Source organism: Pteronotus mesoamericanus, unplaced genomic scaffold (assembly GCF_021234165.1).
Source record: "Pteronotus mesoamericanus isolate MK-2021 breed Mesoamerican mustached bat unplaced genomic scaffold, CSHL_Meso_final contig_29, whole genome shotgun sequence".
In the NCBI taxonomy this organism is placed as follows: domain Eukaryota; kingdom Metazoa; phylum Chordata; class Mammalia; order Chiroptera; family Mormoopidae; genus Pteronotus; species Pteronotus mesoamericanus.
Window position 1 is genome coordinate 1,280,389 of NW_026555123.1, and position 23,908 is coordinate 1,304,296.

A 23,908-nucleotide genomic window follows, 5' to 3' on the forward strand; every position below is an offset into this window, starting at 1 on the left:
TGTTGAATTGTGTTTATGTATAAAGACAAGATTAGGAACATCTAAGAACTGAGAGGTGAAGTGGCTTTGTTTTGGGGCGGGGCGGGGGGCTAATCTCCCTAACTTTTCTGGCTCCCAGATTTAAAATAGATGAATAAAACCACTTCTCAAAATTTCCAAATCCATGGTTTCTTTATAGAACACAAGCCTGGCAAATACTTCATAATTTGGGGGTCTATAACGCCATTACAAATGTCACAACTTTTCTTGCAAGAAGCCTTGCCTTGTTTGGCCACGGCAGCAGCACGCTCTTTGAGAACCATGCTGTGCTGACGGAAGGGCAGGCATCACCCTAGCTTCGCTATCACTCCCATCGCATCACAGAAATACAGAAGGCTATGTAAAGTAAAGAATCATCCGTTTGAAAAGAACTATGCAAAAGCAGCCCAAATCAATGAAGTTGATCATTATTCCTCTATAAGTATTTTTAAAAAGGTGACATATAAAACTGTACAGTTATGAGATCTTTCTAGGTAAATATCACAGATCTTTAGAATGTTTAGAGTTGGAAAAATGTATATATCAAAGGCTCTTGGAACAGGTCTAGAAGACCTTCAGAGACGATCATGAGCCACACACCGGAAGACTCACATTTTGTTTGATTACAAACAGTGATGATGAACTAGATTATTTATCGTATTAAGAAAACAGGGCTTCCAATGAGTTTTGGTTAACTCCCCAATGAGATTTGCTGTTATGAAGTAGCGATAAACCATGGTTGAGAATATTCAGTCCAGCTTGCTGCAGGTCCTATAGGCTGTTCTGAATTGGGCGGTCAAGCAGATTTTGGTTCATGCAAGTGTCTTTGGGACATGTGTTTAGCATCATGAGGTAATTGCTGTGAGGAGAATGATCACTTGAATCTTTTCCATGTTTGTTTACAAGCCAATATAGTTAATATATATTTGATTCTTGGTATGAAGACATAAGGAGACTGTATCTTATATAGTGTATTCAAGCCTTTTACCTAGTAAATATTATTTACCTATTAAATACTATTTAATATTAATTTCTCAAATGAAATACTTCATTATGTCAGATACCAGAACATCCTTCTTCGAGCAACTCAGAACTGCACCTTTTTAATAGAACTGACAGAAAAGCAATCAAGCATTACAAAATCACTAAGATTCTCTTCTAAACAATTTTAACAAAATTTTCTTTCTCTAGCAATAGATTTGTGAATATGCCTTTGTTTCCTAACCAGAGAACCTCATGAAGAACAAAATGATGAATACTAATGAAAATGTCAACTCTGTCTCAGGCTTTTAGGTCTGATTCAAAATCTACTTGTGTAGGGAGGTTCTATCCTTATGCAAAGCCTTTACAAGGCCCAAGGCTATCATAAAATATGTTTGTGTATGGAAATTACAGGGCATTTTTTTCTCATCCCCATATTTAATAATACCACAGAAATGTCTGAAATTGGGCAACCATATACTAAGGAATTACAAGGAAAAGAATTTTAAAAAAACTTAACTTGTACTATATAGAAGTAAAACACAGGACTAGTTGGGAAACCCATATTCTATTTAAATTCCTTTCTTCTACAGTTACAGAATATCTATAATTAATTTTATGGTGATCAAGTATGAGCCCTCCTGGAAACCTTCTAATATTAAGATAGACAGAGTCAAATCTCTACTGATTATATTGATAAAATAAAATATTCATGATTTTAGTTTATTTTTGTTGAATTTATTAATAATCTTTATATATTTATATATGTATGGCTTTGAGCAAAGACAAAAGAAATATTCTAACTCATCCCTGATCATACAGTTGTTGTAAGAATCAGCTAGTCTACTATTTTTCCAGCAGCAGCAGGACCAATCTTTTCAATAATACATTTCTTTCTGTACAGATTAAAACTCCATACCCATGGGTTTAGCTATGTACAGAGAAAAAAGGTCACTTTTCAACTAGCAATTGACTTTCATATTACAGGCATGTGAGTCAATTTTTTCTTACCCTAAGTATATATATTTATACATATATATGTATATAATTTACCCTGTACCACTTTGTGAGTTTAACATATAAACCTTAGCTTTTTGACCATTCTAGTACAAAGGGAATACAAATTTTATGGTTGCACTGAAAGACCATGCAATTCAATTCTGCTTAAGTTTCCCAATAGTCCTTAAAATAAAAAACCAAAAATGTATGTATATAAAAATATTTCACTACCAAACCCATTAGTCCTATCAAATGTAAACCTTTAATAATTTAAAGGATCAATACATGATCTTAATAAATTGAAGTTAAATCTCAATCTCTTAATAAAATAAAGGATTTTGCACTGATATGTAAATGGTCTTGCAGTTTTCCCATAGGTTCTAGGCGGAACGAACAATCCCCTTCTTACACCGTTCCTGACATGCCGTCCTATGTTACCATATGATCGCCATGACATTACATGGACTAGTTCTGTTGATCCACACAAGCTGGGACCTGTTAGAAATTAAACATAACAACTCATTTTGGTATTATAAGTAATTTTTTTCCCATAAAAGGCATAACAGGCAGCATGGATCCACTTTAGAGTTTTTGCTTTGGGGTTCTGTCCTCAAGTCTATCTGGAGGCCCTCTCCGTTTAATGTGGGATCTTGCTTAGGTTCTTCTCACGTGCACCACCAGTGTCGGAAAGACTAATGACCTCCACGTCAGGTCGTTCTCTTAACTTGGGGTATTTACAAAAGTCGTCTATTAGGAATCTTCCAATCGTGTTCCAGGCACCCACCACGTTCGTGGGATGCATTAGGCACAAATCATTACTAAGGGACTCCTTTCAGAAGAAGAAGATGCTCCCAGATCATGGATAGAGTTAAGGAAACAGACAAGTAAACAAACAAACAATGCTCACATTCAGTGTGACCCTGCTTTCCCTCGCCACGTCAATGCTTTCTCAGCACATTTAAAATGACAAACCTCCTATCTAAGGGCTATGTTGTCACCACAGGCCTTAAGGTTTCCTAACCGCTTAATTACAATATACATACAGCGAAGTGTGTGTTCCCAAACAGACACGAGGCTTAAGTGTTTATTTCTTTAAATTAACACCACGGTAAACTGCCAACTACAGTGAAGACAGAACACACCGGCAACTCCAAATCAAGCTGTGGTTCACAAATCATTATTTAAATAATAATAATAATAATAATAACAATAATAGTAATAATATTAAATGAAAGTGAAAACCTCACTTCTAGACTTAAGTCAGAGATCCAAGTCAGCCTTATAGGGATTTTAAAATAGGCAATTAATGAAATTGTTATAGTTTTCTAGAAACGAGAAATGCTATGAGCCTTTCCCTACAATGACTGCTTTGAACCTATTTTTTTTTTTTTTCCAAAAAGCATGCAGGGACTATTTTCAGATGCTTGATTATGGCAAGAAGGAAGAAAAGTAATGGTTTTTGGTGTAATACAAGCAATTTGTAGAATCGAGCATACAATTTTGCATAAAACATTGCAGGTTAAAATAACATTGTAGGTTTCAAGCCATTGCATTACATTTGAATAATTGTCACAATTAGGTTTTGTAAAATTTAAAACTCTAAGTTTTGAAGTGAAGCAAGAAAACTAAATTCTTAGACGATGACTTTGACCTTCATACAACACAGAATAGCTATTTTTTATTGGGGTTGAAAAAGTTATTTACAACTAACATTGATTGAGTCTTGGTAAAAGTCCAATAACACATGAAGAGACATATCCCCTTGCTTTCTGAAAGATTGATAAACGTGTTTGAGGTTAGAGATACTCATAACAGTGGTAACGCTAGTCTCCTACAGTGGCCAAGCAAATATAACTGTAATTCTTTAACCTAATTCAAAATTGAAAGCACCAAAATACAATTTAGATCTAGGAAATGGGATGCTGTTTAATCCTCCTTAATTAATGATGAACAATTTGGATGCGGAGACACAGCAAGTGAAAGAAGGTTTGATTGGTGCTATTCAGTAGCTCACTCGAGTTGCCTTTTTAAAATCAGAGTTTTGTTGGCGCTGAACTCTTCATAAAAAAGAGAAATACATATACCAAAGGAATTAAGTAAAGGTAGATTAAAAATAAATAATCTTACAACAACATTTTAAACCGTTTAATGATTGAAAGTAAGGAAGACATATAACACTGAATGCTAAACAAGTCTTTTGAACTTCGCTTGGGATTTTAGATCTCTATGTAATAGTATATGTATACATATATATATATTTTTACATTTTGCGTGTAGGCCAGAGCTCTCTAAAATATCTCTTCGTAGTTGGCTATAGGGATGTATCGGGAGATAGAATAAAATAAGGTCTGAGATCACGCTCAGTTTATTGGAGTCCGCTTCGACGATCAGCAGGGATCATAAATTCGAAGCAAATCGTGGCTTTTCCGCATCTGGGTCTGTGTGTAAGACTGAGGAGGACTCTCTCTGCAGAGGAGCCGCTGGTGGAGGGGGGGCAGGAGGGACTCCCCGGTTGGGAGGAATGGCTCCCGACGACATCTGTCGGAACAGGGTGACTCTCTGGGGCACAGCGCCCCTGCCGGCCGCCTGCAGGCCCGCGCCGTGGGCAGCCGTCGCGGGCTGAGGGATGGAGGCCAGGGACTCGCCCACCGTGGGATGAGGTCTGGAAATGAGGCTGGAAAGCTCGTGGGGCAGCGAGGGCTGCGAGGCGGAGAGCGGCCTGACCTCCCGGCTCAGGCTGGTGTTGTGCAGAGCCTGCGTGCTCTTGTGCGCGTCGGCCTTGGGCGTGGAGCTGCCGGGCGTCTGCGGCTGCGGGGACTGCGGGTGGGACTGCGGGGTCTGGGGCTGCGGGAGCTGCTGCGGCGGCTGCGGCGGCGGCGGCGGCGGCGGCTGCTGCTGATGCACGAGGGACACCTGGGACGCGGTCGGGGAGGCGTAGTGGAAAGTCCGGGCGGCCAGCGGGCTCTGCACGGGCGGGCTGCAGACCGCCGTGGTGTAGGAGCAGGGCGAGAGGACGGCGGCCGGCGGCGGGGTCTGCGTGCTGGGGCTGGGGGAGTGCAGGCTGCTATGCGGCAGGCTGGTCGCGGCGTACACCGGCGGCGACTGCGTCCGGGCGCGCGAGGTCGGCGTGGCCGCCGCCGAGGCGGGGTTCAGGGCCGGCAGCTGCGGGTAGCTGATGGGAGCGGCGGCCTGCACCATCTCCCTGTCGTGCTTCACGATCTGCTTCAGGATCTCGTTCTCCTGGTTGTTGAAAACACCAGTGTTAAGATCCTTCTGGAACTTTTGCAGAAGAATTGAATTTTTCTTTCCTGTCAGGGAAAGAAAAACAGGCACTTAGAACGCCCGCGAGGGACGGGGGCGGGGGGAGGCATCTCCGGGGGACAGCGGCTCCTGAAAGCAAGCCTGGCGGCGTCCCCTCCCGTCCAGGAGGTCCCGGAGCCGAGCACTCACCTGCGGGCCCACACTCAGGCGCGGCTCCTGCCCTGCCCGCCTCCTGTGTCATTCTGGGTAACCTAACCCTGCGTGCAAGTCAAGTGGAAAAGTCTGGCAAGGTGGCGAAAGCCATGTCACCAAAGGAGTGGAGACACTTGGCATGAGGGCTGCCTCGGAGAGCGGGGGGCGAAAGGCCATTTGCCCCAGGGTGGCCTGGAACCAAGGCTGAAGCCGAAAGCGTCTTTTTCAACGGAAGGGCAGTGGAGCCCTTATGGAGTGACAGGCACCCTACAAGAGGCGGTAGGGAGATTTCTTTTATTGGCCTCAACTCTTGGAGGAAGGTGTGTTCAAAACGCATTGCACTGGAAAGGAGGCTGAGACAGAGGAAGGGAGAGGACAGTGCCCAAGAAAGCGAGGTTCCTGAGTCCCGAGGCTGGGAAGGGAAAACGGGGAACGTGACCCCAGAGGCGTCACAGACAGCGGACCCGCCGCGCCTGTGCCTGAGGATGCTGCGGGAGATGCCGCCGCCCGCCTGGCGCACGGCTGAGCCGGGCGCTGCGCGTTGCTGAGATGCCCAGGAGACACTTGCATGGAAGTTGGAGAAGCAAAGGACTTCGGTTTTGACCGGTGATTTTCTACTCTACCTGCATTCCCCACCCCATCTCTGGAGTTTTAAAACATACTAATTTCCATCTGTCCTCTTAACACTTAAATCAGAATAACCAGACATGGGGTCCAGATTTTGACACTGTGACAGCCAGTTCACCCAGAGGGTTCTTATGTGCAGCCAGTGGGGAACCACGGTGCAATCTTCCCTTCTGGAAGGTTGTGGGGACCTGCAGTGACCAGTACTTCTCCTTCCTGCTGTCGTCTCTGGACTGGTTTGCAATTAGTAGACATTCTCGGGCAGAACAACTATTCGAGTAAGTAGTAGACTGATAAAAATTAGTGACTTTGGATGACATCAGTCATGAAATAATATCCAGGTAAACATGGTAACTAACAAGTGAGTCAGTTTGCCAAGTCACTGAGTAAAGCCCAACGTTTAAAGTGACAAGAAATATTTTTTGAATGAAAATGCATACTAAAATTTCCTTGATGCTGGGAAAAACAATCATTTTTGTTCTACTTTATTTTTGATCTGGTTGTATATCAGTGTATAACTGACATACAAATCTTACTAGTTTCAAGTTGCAATCATTTTAAATTAATGCCAGATTAGATAGTTACCTATCTCTCCTTGAAGAATTATCTTAATAATTTCCCAAAGAACAAATACTTCTCAGTTAGCAATAAATATAAATGCTTATTTAACATATTCCCTTACTTAACTATAGTATACATTTATAAGAAATGGCCACGCAATTGAAAATAATATTTCTTTGCTATCATTGAACTGTCAACATTTCATAATCAAAGTATATGTGACCTTGTGCAAAAATACTATAAATTTTAGTATGTTAGAATTTTATAAGAGTTAAAAATGTAAATGGTGCTTACTAGCAATTCCATTGCCTATATTATTGATTACAAGCCATTTCATGCAAACATCCTTATGAAATTAACTGTCATAAATTAGATGATAACGAAAGTATCAGATAGAAAGATATTTTTATAGAAATCTTGATTTTAATGCTCTTTCTAAAGATGTGGCGCTAGCTTAGGAAAACAATTCATATTCTCAGAAATGAGTCTCCTCTACATGAACACTCTACATGAACATTCACACACCAAAATGAAGGAAGTTATTTTCAAATTAATTAAAGATGCTTTCAGGGCTGCTGACTCACCTGATGAGCAGTCTCTCCCAGGACACTATGTCATGTTAAATCTCTAAGTCGTCCGTGTGAATTTCTAATGTATGTGTTAAGTCTCATGGTAACGTGCAGATCCTCCCTTTATTTCGCCTTATCTAATTTCAGGTCCTTATTCGGCCTGTTATTCTACTAATACAGATGGGAGGAAAGATGCGAAGTGCAGATGAAAAGCTCACATATCAATACATCAGTCACAGGTCCTTACCTTTCCTAAGAGTGAAGCAGTTGAAATACCTCTTTGTTTACTTTCAAGTGATCCCCACCCCCATCTCCTTTGAGTTCACTGATTCCTTCCTCCTTCCCTCCCTGTCTTCGATACTATTCACTGTGTACCAGGCAGTGTGAGTGTAATAATGATTAGACACGATCTCTGCATTTACAAAGCTTCGCAGCTCTAGTGCAATTAGTCACGAAAGCAGCACTGGGATGGAGGGACCTCCCAGGGGCATGGGAGGACACAGTGAGGGTACCAGCCGAGCAGGGCGCGGGCTGTCTGAACTGAGATGGGAAGGTTAGCAGAGTTAAGCAGAGAAAAGGGGCCAAGCAGGGCGGGGTGCGGAGGAGGATCGGGGTGTGGAAAACGAATGCTTATCACCTCCCGATATCACAATGTTCCAGCATATCTTGGGAGGTGAACTGCAAGCTAATCTGATCTAACTTGCCTATGACATTATTCAAATCTTTAAACTAGTGTAACTAACAAGGCCTAATTTATACATTTTTATTTTAGAGCAGAGGAGATTAAAATAAATGGGTGTTTGCAAAGCAAAGCATCTATGTAGGACATTTCTAGCAAGGCTTCTTTTCCCTTGAGTCTGCATTACAAACATTTCAAGAAGTTTCTACTGAGACAGTTATTTAAGTCTTCAATTCTTAATATAAGGATGAGATGTAAAGGTGATACCTAAAAATTAAAAAAAAAAATCCTTGTGATAAGTTTGGTTTGTAATGTAGACTCATGCATTAGTATTTTTTTAGTTCTATTTTACTGCTATATAGAATTCTTATCATGGTTTTTTACCTGAAGATTCAAATTGTTTTGGCATCACAGGGAAAATCAGATTGCATAGGTAGTGAAAATAGAGATGAGTAAATAAACCTAGAATACTTAGAAGAGAAAGCTAGATAGAGCCTCCTATCTTTCCAGAAATAGGGCTACAGCTAATTGCTACTTCTATGCTAATTAATAAGTAACCTATGAACTGGCATCTGGGACTGATGATTGCAAATATGTGCAGTCCACTAGGTTAAAACTGAATTATGCATGAAGAAGACAAAGCCAAAGAGAGTACCTATCCGATCTAGTCGGTCAATGGCAACCGTCTCAAAGGCTCTTCTCATCATTGGGTACTCCTCCAGGACCTCGTTGAAATTGTCCACAGAAAGGGAATACAGGCGACAGTACGTATCAGCCCGGACGCTGGCGGTGCGGCGTCCCTTGGTCAGCAGGCAGATCTCTGTAAAAGCAAGAAAGATTTGTTTGGTCGTTGTTTTCAAATGCCATTAAGGCCTCCCCAAATTAAAAAGTCTCATGGTGTGAGGAACCAATGGTTAGCGGCAGTCTCCATTTTATCAGCAAATTCCTTTTGACAATTAAAAGTATCCAATTGCCAACTCTCAGTCTAAAAATAGTTGTCTTCTTTTTTAAACAATTGAAGCCTTAGGTTCCAAGGAAAGGCTGAAACATATTTATCTACCTCGGGTGTCCATTCCAATTTCCTTGAAATAACAAAAGAGCTGCAGAAAGGGAATAATGAATCCACAATAGAGTTGAAAACAGGAAGCAACTATGGCGAGAGGGAAGTTTTTATGAATTCTGGAAGGCAGAAAGCAAATGGTATCCTGTAGACAGAAACCAAAATGAGCCCGGACATTGGCTTAGGGAGTCCCCACCGCAGCGCTGTGTTGGAGCGTCACAGCTATGCCCCGGGGAGCCCACAAGCTCCCAGTGAGGTCAGCATAATGTTTTCATTCCCTGCGCACAGAGGGGCTTTCTATTGAAATAACTTCCAAGGAGAGTCCTTCATTGAACATTCAGATTCCCAATACATGGTAAGCACACAGGTGCCAATTTCGATTTTCTTATTTGCCAGTTAACCAAATGATGAAAGCAATAGGTCCATTTTCCAAAATGCATTAGTTAAATTCCTGTAGACTTTGATTTTTTTTCTAAAAAATTGGAAACTATTTAAAATTAGCTTCAAAACAACCAATTTGAATTACCTCACTGAACCAAATAGCGACACGTTGTACAAAATGCGCTTCAATCACCTGTGTAAAAACTAAGGGCTCCATAGAGGCTTACACTGACCAAGTCCTCTCAGACGTGAGAAAGGGCTGGGTTCATTAGCAACACAGAACTCCTCAGCCATTATCTCTTAGCATCGCCTCAATAATTCCTTAGTGAGAGAGGGAACAAAGATAGAAGACACATTCAGGAGAACGTAAGGAGCCACCGGGTCAGTGCAAAAATCACTTTAAATAGTCCCTTCTTCTTTTAAAGGCCCATTAGTCTTTGTTTCCACCATAAAGAACAGAATTAAGAAATGCCACATATTTGGCAATTTAAAAAATAGACCTGATCATGAATTGATCACATTAGATTCCATGAACTTAATTTCTGGAGTTCTTATAAATGGAGCAGGAGCTTCCCTGTGAATTTTCTCTCAATACTGTTATTTCGGAGATTCACTTACTGAGGGAAGGGAGTCCTGTTAGGTGTTAGAGAGAGAGTGAGCTTTTGTGTATTTACTCTGCATGTCTGTGTGTGGATAAAGGACAAAGAGAGAAAAGCCAACGTAGTCATCTGTGTCTTATACTACCCTTTAGGCTTCTTAGAAATTATGTATATATTAGTTTGCCACTACTTTTATTGTCTTATATTGGATTTTGTAATTGTTTCCTAAATATTGACCTTGTTATCTCACTGGTTTAAAATATTTTAAAGACAGCAACCACACAGTAACATTATTGTATCCATTCTCCTTTGAGTTTTGAGTTCAGTCCACTAGGTTAAAACTGAATTAAAATAACTTTAAAAAGTTATTTTAAAATGCTTATGAGTACATTCATAACGGTGGACAAACCTAAAACCCACACTAAGCTCTAATCTTAAATTTTAGGTGATAAAATATTGGTTCCTCTGCTGAGCATCTTCTCTTTGTAATAACACTGCCAAATACTGTCTGTACATTATTTAAGCAAGACAATGTGTCTTGGAGGATTCTGTGCAATGTCTGTAACAAAGAAAGTTTCTAGAAGGCTGTGTACTATTTTCTCTAATGTAGATATGCCCTTAGTCATCAGCTAAAAAAGTAACTTTTTGGGGTGCTCACATTACTTCACAAAAAAAAGTACAATAAAATGAAACTGAGCTTGCAAAGAGCAAGCTGAATGCAGCCTACAGATGTAAGCTTTTTAAAGTCTTCTGGCATTTTTTTCTACATCCTATTGGTTGTTTCAATACTTCTGTTTTGTCCTGGTTTGTTTACTCCCTGAGAACTCGACTAGGAATCTCCTGGTGCTGTAATCGCTACTTTAAGATTCTTCATGCAAATTTTGCTGTATGTTTGCTGTCTTTAAAATATTTTAAACCAGTGAGATGACATGGTCAATATTTAGGAAACAATTACAAAATTTGACTTGGAAATAAGTCAATTCACCTGGATACAAATTTGTAAATTATAATCCCATGTGAAAGCAATGCGGCTCTGTGTATTAATTTTAATTTGGTAGGACTCCCCTGTTTTCCTTTACTGGGTGAGTGATGTCCTTGACAGGGTCGGTTGCTCTCACTTTCCCAGGAGGAACTGACTGGAATGCACCTCAGCACACCCACTGGAGAAATCTGCTTCCAGTTTCAACATCAGAAGACGTGTGTCCCAGGAGATTACATTTGGCCCAACACATCACATGTATACTTACAATTCCGTAGGGCATGCGATATATCAACGGTCCAATGCTATCCTCGTTGACATTAGTTAACCTTGATTCTAAACATTTCCTTCCTCCTGAGATTATTGTCACCTACATGAACAGCCATTTATACGGCAGGGAGAAAAGCCTTAAGAATTTTGGGACAGCGTTTCCCCGACCTCTACAACAGAGCCTGGCAGTGCAGTAACACAGAGCTAATCATGAACTCCTAGCAGAAGTTTGTGAGATGATGTGTTTAACCTGAGTTTCTAGAATTTAGGGAAAAATTTGTATTTTGACTGCTCATAGTAATATTCTGCACAAAACAAAGGGCTCACAGTTGAACACAACGTTCCAAATGATCATTGTGAGGAGTTTGGCTCTATCTACCAGAAGTTACATTGCTTATCTTTTATCTTTTATAGATTATAAACAGGTTTATGACACGACTTTTATATTGTTGGATATATATGTTCCATTAAGGTTTAGACTGTCTACTCCTTAACCTCTCATCCTTGCCCTTTCCTCAGGATGTCTGTCTTAAAATTCCATGGTGACTTCTGCCACGGACTAACGTCTGCATAAAATCAGCATTACACCACGCTACTTGTTTGTCCACTATATGTTTACATTGCTTGTCCTTGGCAAATTAAAATACCTGATGGACTATCCCAGTAATTCTCAGAATATCTATTGAGCAGCTGGGACACAGTCGTCACTAGCCCTGTGTTGGCCATGTGACAAATGGAAGATTAAAGGGGAACTGTTATGTGGCTGTAACAAAAATATCAAAGCTAAGTGGGCTACGAAAACAATTTCCCTGCTTCTCTCCATCTTTAAAAACCCACCAGACCGCTACAAACCTTTCCTTTTGATTTTAAACCTACCAACACTCAACTCTAAAAGTTAATCAAATACCTTGAATTATAAATGCCTTTAAAAAGCAGCCAGCTTTTAAATATTCATCAAATGATTTCAGGTCTCAAATACTTCAAGTATGTTTTTCTGTTATAATATCCTGACATCTTTGCTTATGTTCATCCAAAATAAAAAAAAAAAAAAAGGACAGCAGACATTAGTCTAAATAGAAAATACGTTTACTAGATATTTCTGAGTTCAATCCACTCCAGCAAGGAGGAAAAAAGAAAAAGAAAGAAGAAGAAGAAGAAATTGCCTCCCAAATTTTCCTCTGGTGTTCTCTTCCTCTTTCTTACCCCACCCCCACATGCATACATGCATGAATAATAAAATGGAGACTTAAAAAGATATTTCTTTGGTTTTAACATGAAAGTTAATGGTCAGCTGACTCTGACTGGATTCTGTAGTGCAGTTTCCCACACTTTCATATGTGCAAGAACCACCTGGGTGTCTTGCCAAAAAGAAAGAGTAGGATTTAGTTGGTCTGGAATGGGCCTGAGGCTGCTTTTCTAACTAGTTCTTAGGTGACGCCAATAAGAAGCTTTTTTGAAAATGAAGTCTTGTGGCTGCCAGACATACATCTAAATCAGGGTTCCTTAAGAAAAACTGGGAAAAGGTAGCAAAAAATATTTGGAAATTGAGTGATAGTACCACTGTAAGCCAACACATGATTTTCCTGTAACCGGCACCTTCGAAGAAAATATGGGAATACCAAATAAATGAAAGGCATCGATCTTGCCTCAAGAAGTTTATAATTTGTTAAAAATTCAAGCATAATATATAAAGCAGCTTGAAAATAATTCCAAAGCTAAACGGTGTGCTAGTGACTTTAATGTTTATAAAAATCTTAAAATCCAGATAATAGCACAGTTCCGCACACCTTTGGTGGCAAGAAGGGCCTGCTTCACGCAGGCACTGAGGGGAAGTATAGAAATTGCATTGCTCAGCCCGTGCGGACAGAGAGAACAGGAGAAAAAGGGGAGAGAACAGGGGGACGTTCCGGTGACACAGTGTCCTGGGCACAGGTTCCGAGAAGGGTTGGGGAAGGGGGTTTTCACGGATTGTAAGAGCAGCAGCCTCAGGGTCGTAGAAGTTTGACCAGGCAGAGCGAATGTTCCTGTGCAGATGTGAAGTTTGGCCTTGATCTACATTGTCACTGCAAGGCTCTTAAGGGAGGTATTTGTGCCTAAAGTACTGCCTGAGGGAAGGAGGTCACGTGGGACACCCCGGCACAGGGGCGGGAATGGGGGAGTGCTAGCCCTCTAGGCATCGTGCCCTCAACGATAGTTACCCAGCCTCCTTCTCCAGAAGGCAGGTCTGCTCCCCTTCAGACCTGTCGCTTTAGGACACAAGAGTATGCTTCTACAGTTGGCTTGTAAAATGAACCAAGAGGGAGACTCTTAGTAAGCAGTTAAAATCCAAGTTTGTAAAGAAGTCCTGGTAATAGTTTTGGACATGAGGTGACGGGGAGCTGCCTGTAGTGCCCAGAACTGAGTGTCCTCTTCCAAGAATCTTGGCAAAACGAGCTTCAGAAGAACCTGAAAGGCGATGAGGCCTCTATGACATAAAAGAGGGGAAAAAAAAGGTCCCAGAGGGTGTCTGTCCTGTGACTGAGGATAAGCTAAAGGTTATTATGGAAAAAGGATTGAGCAAAGCATTGGCAGCCAGAGAGAATCTCCTCTCATCAAACTCTTCCTGACATTAGCCAGCAGCTCCTTTCTAAAAAACTGGTTAGAAACAGTACATTTTTTGTGTGTGTACAAGTTAGCAAGCATTTATCAGGTGATCTTGAATATCCATCTGTGGTTACTGGTTTGACCAAGATTAATGTCTATCACAAAGATGGTCCCCGATACCCTGGAGAGCAGCCCACACAAGGCCTGGCTGGGCTCTCTTTCCAGTGCGGGGGCTTCATATCGGACTGACTCATAGGCTTCACTCATGCCTCCCTATGGGGAGATTGAAAGCTAAGGAGGGAACACGGAAAAGTCAGCGAGTGTGTGAGTTACGGGGCCGGCGCATCTCTGAACTAGCTCTCGGGCCCATGGAGCTGCTGTGGTTTCTGGAGGGGGGGCATTCTTTCTCACTTGCCACACCAGCCTCTGACCCCCAGAGGGGGTTTGCTGTGTGCCCCCTGCCTAAGAGCAGAGCACCTCAGCTCGCCTGAGCACAACTGTGCTGTCCGCAAGCACCTCTTACACATCTCTTCTTAGATGCTCATTCCATTCTGTTAAAAGCCTCTTCTCTTCCTTTTCTTTCCTTGTCTTGAGCGACTTCAATGAGTTTGTCAAGTCCAGTACATAAGCAGCCACAGAGAGGCCTTCAAGTAGGTAAAAAACTCATATCCTACCTATGGAGTTTCCCTTTTCTACTTCTGAGTAATCCAAAATATTAGTAGACAGGTCAGCTGGAAATCTCTGTTTGAGCAAGACGACAGCTGAAGCACATTAGGTAAACAAAGCAATCCCCCTGCCAAGAAAATGCGCACATTCACAAATGAACCCTAACAGAGGAAGATACCTGTTGACCTTTTCTCAGTCCAAGAAGCATCACTCTATATGACAACAAATGAGAAAACTCAAGGCAGTAATTACAATTGCAAACATATTACTTATGTTCTCAATTAAGAAGTTTGTGTATAGGCTCAAGTATGTATTGATAATCAAAAATAATCCACATCAGTAATTAGTTTAGTTTGTAGCATGTTTTAGTTAATAAAGGTAAAGTGTATTCAGGGATAACCATGATAAGTAAAATTTTTTTTTACAGAAAGAATGTTTTTGCTTGTATTATCTTATTTAAAGTAAGACAAATTTGGAGAAAAGTCTAATTTTGAAGTAAGGTTATATCAAGAGCCCTATAGCCAGCCATCACATTTTTTACTTCTTTTTGTACTGAGTTGAGAATGGTTTTCACATTTTTAAAGATTTCTAAAAAACAAAAATAAAATGACATATATGTGGCAGTGACAATACGTGGCCTACAAAGCCCTTTACAGACAACGATGACCAGCCCCAGGGTTCAATGGATTTTTTCCCTTCCACGTAGACGTCCTTTATTGCACCTTGGCTTTGCCAAATCACAAAATCTGCAAAGAATAAAAATCAGTGGGCTAAAGACATATAAGCCATGCTTCAGCTTGTGATTTTTTAAGCAGAGTGAAATAAAAAATTGGGTCCAACACCCTCACAGTTTATCCATGTTACCTTTTTAAAAATTCCTCTAAGACCCACTGGGTCAGCGCGAGAAATGAACACCAGGAACCTCTCCCACCACTGATGGTCTGGCTGTCAGCCTACAGGTAAGATGCCTCTTCATTCTTAAGCATGACTGAGATGTGATAACACCTTGTCCAAACCATGTTCAACAGAACAAGACACACAGTCAGCCAGTGTTTTCTTCTCGGTTTGTGGAAGAAGTGGAATGGGAGGAATACATCTCAAAAGATAAGAGTTACAAAAAGCGCTCTCTTTTTTCCTATTTTTAATAATGTTTTTATTCTGGAATATTTTAAATATGTACATAAGCAGAGTAGTGTAATGGCACACAGCTAGAATACGAGTAGGAAGACTACTATCGTAGTCTAATCAACTCATAGAATAGTGTGATATAATAGTAAAAGTGTAAACCCTCGTGTGTTCATTGCCCATCTTAAACAAGTATCAACTCAGAGCTAAACTTGTTTTACTGCTACCTTACGTACAAACTTATAGTTGTGAGGATGTGAAACACAGTTTATTCTTTCATTATTAGTTATTGTATTATTTTCCATACTGTAAACCTACTTTTGCCCAGCCCTGTATTTCCTCTCCTTCATAATTTTGAAGTAAATTGTGAAATATTCATCAACTATAAAATTTCAATATTCATCACTGAAATATCAATAACCCTAAAATAAAATTTACCATATGCCATTATCAGACCTAAAAATTAACAATACTTTTTTAATATTATCAAACATCCAGTCAGTGTTCAAATTTCTAAATAGGAACAAATTTTATAAAGAAGCAATTTCCAGGATATGGCAAACTCCCAGTCCTTCAGAGGATCTTAATCAAAAATGTCCCCTAGAATCTGAAACATTTAAAATGATTATATGTAAATTTTAAAAGATGAAAGATATAGAATTCATTATTATACTATAGCAAGACACAAAAAAGTATACTTATATATTTCAAAAAGGAATATTAATCTATTTTAAAAGAATATCAATTGAAAGCAAGAAAGTGTTTATTGTTGAAGACCAGGAATTAAATACTTTAGTCCTAGAATATTGATTTATCAGGATATTTCTTTCTTTGCTATTTTATCATCATCATTAGAAATTCCTAAACAGAAAGATGGATGGCAGTTGAAACTTCAGAGAAGACGTGAGAATGAACAGCTGAAATGAGGAAAACAAAACCAATCCAACAAAGACCATTCTTCACGTTATCTGATGTGTTTAATTCCTGGATTTGTGCTCCAATATATAAAACCAAATGAGCCTCCCTAGAACAAGGATTCTCAACCTCCCCCCGACCCACTGGCATTTTCAGATGGATGATTCGGTGGTGTCCTGGGCCTGGGGAAAGTTTCGCTGCACCTGTGCCCTCTCTCTACTAGATCCCAGAGGCAAACCCTCACGCTCGAAGGCCCGTGTTGATGGGCTGACAGTTGTGCTCATGAGCACTTATTTTCAGTCCCAAATCTCCATAAACTCTGCTCTAAAAACCCAAGGTGGCGAACACACGCCGCTTTGTGTCTTTGCACAACTTTTGCATCATCTTCACAACAGAAGCTTAAAATTATATTTTAGCTAGCAAAGCATTTATAATGAACTGTTGGGGGCATTTGCTTTAATTAGGCGATCTGTTTCTGGATAATCTTAGAACATGGTAAAATGAATGCGAATCTCTTTGTTAATGAGAGAAAGCTATTTCAACACTTTAGAAACGCTTTTGAAAGCTCCACCCACTTTTCTTCCCCGTTCAAGTGTCAGGTAACTCCAGCTGGTTTACTTGTTTCATTAAAAAGGATGGAAAAAGATGTGCTAAAGAGTCCATGCCATTTAGATGCACAAGAAAAAATAAAATTTACATTAGTGTGCATAAATGGTAACCAATGTGCAAAAGGTGCAAGACAGGTAGCATTTGATTACAGTAGGGCTCTTTGACAGTGTGCAGACTGCGCTTGAGGGTATGCAAGGAAATGGACGTAGAGAAGCTCTTCTTGTCTGTTTAGGGCAATGTAGAGGAGCCGCCGTGACAGCATTTCCTTCGTGTTGAGATGTGTGCTTAAATTTCATATCATTTTCACTGATCCAGAAACAGATTTTTTTTTTTTGGTAGAGAAAAATGAATTAAGTATGTCTAATACTATATATCACTTAAAAATAATTTGAAATGTGTTTTTTCACTACAGAAATAGAGAGAGAGAGAGGGCACTGGAGAGCTCTTTAAGGACATTTAGCAAACATTTAAAGCTCCTTGGCGGTACATTTACACTGCTGTTTTATTTGCACGTCATTTGTAAATTAAAAGGATTTTAAAATTACTTTCCCTATATTGATGTAAAAGAAAACAAATTGTTATTGGTTTTCTATCTCGAATAGAATGATGCTACAAAATACCTTGAAAAATAATATTGATTCTACTTGGGTTTAGTGAGTGAATTGAATGGGCAGAAAGCTTGAGCTGCACAAATATTCTTTTTTAGTTCATCTGTAGCTACATAGGGTAGGCAAGGTTTCATAGCCACATTAAAGACAAGTCTTCCTCAATCTTGACTTAACTATCTCATGAAAATTCACATTTGGATATTACTGTCCATGGAATAAACCCAAATTCCTTAACCTGGCTTTCAAAACCTTCCATAATCTGGTCCCATTTTTCGACTCCAACGAAAACGCCCTGTAGGCCCAACCTCAACACGTTCTCAGCTCCAGCTGCGGGCTTCATACGGTGTCGGCTGTGGGGAATGTGGAGGGAGATTAGACACCGCAGCTGCTCTCCCGGACCTTAACGGCCAGTCTTTCAAGCAGCACTGACACGGCTTTTTTCATTCCTGTCTTTCAGTGTGTGCTTCTATTACTCATTCCTTCTAAAACCCTGTTCCTAGACTCCTCTGCATGCCCATATGCCACCTTTCACTGAAGTAGATTAAGTAACCTGGTCTCATTTACGAAGGCTTCCCCAAGGATGTAGCCACCGGGTTTCTCCACCCGTACATGTACTTACCGTGAAGGTAGGGGTTACAGTTTATATATTTGTTAATGTATCCTTTTCAGCAACTCATTCGAATTTTGGCATTTGGGAGAAGGGATTGGCCAAAGTTTAGATCAGATCATAATGAACATATGAGTTAAGAACCAATTAATATTCTACTTTAAGATTTTGGAGGCCAACTTAAGCAATAAAATTTTTCAAAGGTATTTAGGTCCTTGAAGCATAATTATTGGGAGTTGGTAAGTGTGTATTGAACATAGTTCTACCAACAATTTGCATTTACTGATTTACAGTGACCATCCATGAAGGTGGCATATACATGTCTCTTTTTCCTGTCACCCCACCTTATCCATAATTTTTTAAACTCTTAGTAATAAAGAAACATGAGCTCTGTAAAGATAAACCCTAATTTGTACTGGACCCCAGTATGTGAACTGCACCTAGGAAAATCCCAGGTTGCCCAAGCAGAGGTAATGTTATGATGTTCATTGCCTGAGAATAGGGTTGAAAATGTACTTAGAAGGCATATGGAAGAATGATTAAAGAGAACAGTAGAAAAGGCACAATTCTTGACATTTAGAATGAGCTCAATTATGCTTGCTGAATCATATCTCATTAATTTCTATCAGGTTTTAAGTACAGTCCATTTAAGAAAATAAAGTTGAAATTCAAATAGAAAACAAACTATTCCTTTTCCCTCTTGAAGGCTTTGAATTTTTAATACAAATCTCCTAAGGATGACAGAAAATAACATATTTTGCAAATCCGCATTTCAATATAGTATCTTTATAAGTTATTTAGTTAGTACACTTTGTTATTTCAGGTCTGTGTTTTTCCTTCTTTTTAAATTATATTTTATTGATTAGGCAGTTACAGTTGTCCCAGTTTTTCCCCCCCCCTTTCCTCCCTCCACCAGCACCCACCACTCCCTCAGGGAATCACTACACCATTGTTCGTGTCCATGGGTCCTGTGTACAAGTTCTCTGGCTAGTCCATTTCTTATGCTTTACATCCCTGTGGCTATGCTGTAACTACCTATTTGTACTTCTTAATCCCCTCAACTTCTACCTATTTGCCTACAATCCCCTCCCATCTGGCAACAATCAAAACCCTCTCTGTATCCATGATTGTCTCTGTTCTTCTTATTTGCTTAGTGAGTTTTTAGAGTCAATTATTGATAGGTATGCGTTTATTGCCATTTTATTGTTCATAGTTTTGATCTTCTCCTTTTTTTAAAATAAATAAGTCCCTTTAACATTTCATAATAATGGTTTGCTGATGATGAACTCCTTTAGTTTTTTCTTATCTCAGAAGTTGTTTATCTGTCCTTTGATTCTAAATGAGAGTTTTGTTGTATAGAGTAATCTTGGCTGTAGGTCCCTGCTTTTCATGACTTGGAATATTTCTTGCCAATCCATTTAGCCTGAGAAGTTTATTTTGAGAAATCAGCTGACAGTCTCATGGGAACTGCTGAATTTAAGATTTTCTCTTTAACTCTTGGCATTTTCATTATGATGTGCCTTAGTGTGGGCCTCTTTGCATCCATTTTTGGGGGGACTCTTTGTTTCCTGGGCTTCCATGTCTATTTCCTTCACCAAATTAGGGAAGTTTTCTTTCATTGTTTTTTCAAATAGATTTCCAATTTCTTGCCCTTTCTCCTCCTTCTGGCACCTCTCCGATGCACATGTTGGACCTCTTGAAGTTGTCCCAGAGGCTGCTTATACTCTCCTCACTTTTTTTTGGATTCTTTTTTCTTCTAGTTATTCTGATTGTTTGTTTTTTGCTCCCTTATGTTCCAAATCATGATTTGATTCTTGTCCTTAGTCATTCTACTGTTGTTTCCCTGTAAATTGTTCTTTAAATTCTATTAGTGTATCTTTCATTTCTGACTGGCACTGTGTTACACTGTAAAGGTCCTCACTGAGTTCCTTGAGCATCCTTATAACCAGTATTTTAAACTCTGCATCTGATAGATTGCTTATCTCCATTTCATTTAGTTCTTTTTCTGGAGTTTTCATCTATCCTTTCATTTAGGCCATGTTTCTTGGTATCCCTGTTTTGGCAGCCTCCCTGTGTTTGTTTCTACGTATTAGGTAGAGCTGCTATTACTCTCTGTCTTGATACTATGGCCTAATGTAGTAGGTGTCCTATAGGGTCCAGTGGCACAGCCTCCCCTGGGTACTCAAGGTGTACCCTTTGTGTGGGCTGAGAGCACCCTCCTTTTGCAGTTGAGCCTTGGTTGCTGCTGGCAGCTCAATGGGAGGGATTTACCCAGCCAGTCAGCTGCAAGGATTGGCGGTGATCACTGACCATTAACCTCTACCCTCCATGGAGAACCAACTATGTGGGGGCAGGGTGGTGGTTGTCTGATGTGGTCTGCAGCTGTCCACTGGGTGTGTAGGTCCCTGGGATTTCTTGGGTGGTGCAGGCCAAGGTCAGCCCTCACCTGTGTTTTGCCCCAGGCCACCCTGCCTGAGCTGTAAAGGAATCTGAGACGGCTGCTACTTGTGCTGGGCATGGAGATTCCCAGGTGAAACCAAGCTGCGATTCTAGGCTGGCTGCTAGTGCCATTCCTGGGTACACTTAGCAAGAGGTTCAGAGGGCTGGGGGCTCACTGAAGCCAGCTCTTACTTGTTTGAAAAGATTTAGGAAGTTGTGCAACATGAGCCAAGACCAGCCATTCATATGGAAAAGCCACTGTTAACAGCTGTAAGCTGGGTGAGATGGAGCCTCAGGGGATCTCCAGGGCAGGGCAGTGTTAGCCAAGTTGATGGAATCTCAGATATGGCACCTGCCTGCCAGCTCTGTGGCTCAATGGGGTGAGGGTTCAGAAAAGGGACAATGGCCTCTGCCTGCCTTTCTGTTTGGGAGGAAGCTGTCCCTGAGCTCTCACCTTGATGCCAGACACTTCAGTTCCTTCCTGTGTGCCACGGGTGCCTTTCTAGCGGCTGCTCTGGTGCTGGAGCTCAGAAGGAGTGAGTCTAAATCTGTGTGTGGGTTCTTTAAGAGGAACTGCTTGGGACTCCAGAAGTTTCTTCCACTGATTCAATCCCTGATTCTTTTTGCAGCCAGGAGTGATGGGGACTTATCATCCTGGTGCTGGAACCATGGGCTGGGGGGCCTGTTGTGCGGCTGCAACTCCTTGCTCCTGAGATATCCCTCCCTAATTTTTTGATGTGACACCAGCCCGTTCCATGTCTCCACCCCTCCTACCAGTCTGGATGGATGTGGTTTCTTTAATTCCGTAGTTGTCAGACTTCCATTCAACTTGATTTCTGATGGTTCTGAGTGATGGTTGTTCCATAATTTAGTTGTAATTTTGATGTCGTGTTTTTCCAGAATACCACATCCTAGCCCCTGCCAGCTCTTTGCTTTGCACTATTACTTTAATGATTATGGAAGATTTTTCACAGCCAGATTATATGCCTAGAAATGCAAACATTTTAGAGGCTGGCTATATGAACTAACCAGGTGGCTGATGGACATTCAGTGTTTGTGGAAAGTCTCCGTGGCAGCCACTGCTCCCTATGATTAATTAGTCTGTCACAACAGGAAATACTCTCAGTGTGAACAGAAGTTGGCAGCAACATTTTGAGGAGAAAAAAAAAAGATTGTACATTGAAAATGTTTTCCAGGCTTTGAAATGACAATGCCAGGTTTTACCTCAGGTGATTCTAAAGTTGTTCTTTCTCTGTGAGTAGAAATGTTGTACAAGTAGTGTCAAATATACTATGTGATCAAGACCTACTTAGAAATGCTTAAGGCATGGAAACTTGTATTCAGATTTTTCTGCCTGTGCCTGCCTGCCTGTTTTTCTGTCTATCCATTTATCTATCTATCTATCTAAAACAATTCAACAGCATTGGGGGGGTCACATGACAATACACAAAGTAATAAAATATAAACAATGAAAGTGGTATCTTTTTGGACTTGGCAACACTATTTACAACACAAACCATACAGGAGATACCTGTGTGTAGTATACAATTAGCGCATTAAATATTACAACTTGTATAGGAACAAGGTGCCGGCCAAAATAAGATTTGATTGTGCAAATGGTGATAAAGATAGGTAACATATTTCTAGAATACATTTTAGAAATAATAAGGGGGGAAATGCTGGAAAAGAAAATGAGCAATACCTTCTCTAACCTTACTCTCAGACATGGTGAGAACATATTTTCTGCTAACAATCTTCTACCACCAAGGGATAAGAACAGAAATCTTTCTCAGGACAATCTCTATTATTCCCTACACATTTCCCTACAAATTTCTCTCAAGGGTCCTCATGATAAGCAAATTTGTAATATACTGAGCAGCATCTCCAACCACAGGCTTCCTGCTTTGGCAACGACCAATTCCATGGGGCAGGTGGGCACCCAGTTAGGAAAGGTGCACACAGGTGCGCTACCTGTCCGAGGAAGACCCGTACCCAGAAACTGCTTCTTTGTTTTCAATGCATTCACCCCCGTCTGAAACAATCTGATTTATGGATTTAATTTTTTGTTTATCACCTGCCTCTCTCCACCAGAATGTGAGCTACACGAGGAAAGAATATTGTTTCTCTTCTTCACTACTCTCTGCTGTCTCCTACAGCAGTAACTGACACATAGTAGGTGTTCAATACATATTTGGTGAAGAAGGAGTATGAATAAATACATTAATTAATGAAGTGGTTATATTTAGATATTATGGACAGTAGCATATTAACTTTTTTGTGTAATTAGGACCAAGTTATGGCCAGTACATGTTTTTTCAAAAGTGAACTCGAGTGAATAGAATAAGAAAAATCAAGCAATCATCAACCATCATCATCACTGCATGAAAGAAAAGGAAGTATTTTAACACAGAAATAGCAAGAATAATTTCAAAATTAAAAAAACACAGAATAACAAACTGGCCAGTTAAATAAAGTCATGTTTCAGGGTAACTCACTTCACGGTTCCTATATTGGTTATTGCATCATGGACCTACGAAAAATACAACACAGCCCTGCGCCACGCGACTACTGGGCTTCAGAGAGGCAGCTATCAAAAGCAGCTTTCTATAATGATACATGGAGGTAGCAGGAATAACTGCTAATAATTGTCATTTTTATCACGAGCTCATATGTTCCTCCTGAGCCTCAGACTACTGAGTTAGTCTAACAATAAAATGTCAAAATATATAAGCGGTCAACAACGCTGGGTAAGCAATTTTAGGGTCAGGGCTTTGTCCCTGCCCCGTCCCCCCACCTTTTTCATTGCCAAAGTCCTTCCCGCTGAGTGACTTTTCTCTGAGGCCCAGCACATGCCTTCAGCATCCTTTGCTCTCCCACATAGAGGGTTACTGATGGAGTGCACCTTCCCACTGTTTGGGGTGAACTCTTCTTGTTTCAGCGGAGACGGCTGGAACTATTCTATTGATAGTGTTTGTTTTTATAGCCTTATTGACAGAGTACTACTGAGCATAAGGGGATAGGACTGCTGTTCCCTCATTCTATGTAAGGTTTATGCAACTTCAGAATTTTATATGAGAACTCTGGATGTTGTAACATTCAGATATAGACTTGGCCAGGAAACATCAAGTAACACATAGACTAATTATAGGCAAAACAGTAATGTTGTAAATCTGGAAATGCCAG

At 40.5% G+C, this 23,908-nt stretch overlaps 1 protein-coding gene across 1 annotated transcript in view; it reads right to left on the reverse strand.

Moving 5' to 3' along the window:
- Nucleotides 1–3,357: 3,357 nt before the first annotated feature.
- HCN1 (hyperpolarization activated cyclic nucleotide gated potassium channel 1) overlaps nt 3,358–23,908 on the reverse strand; it is a 311,369-nt gene continuing 290,818 nt past the window's right edge. The window contains exons 7-8 of the mRNA XM_054575326.1: nt 8,540–8,704; nt 3,358–5,306 (exon numbers count right to left, since the gene is read on the reverse strand). Coding sequence (XP_054431301.1) covers nt 4,396–5,306; nt 8,540–8,704 — 1,076 coding nt within the window. The 3' untranslated portion in view covers nt 3,358–4,395. The remainder of the gene's footprint in view (nt 5,307–8,539; nt 8,705–23,908) is intronic.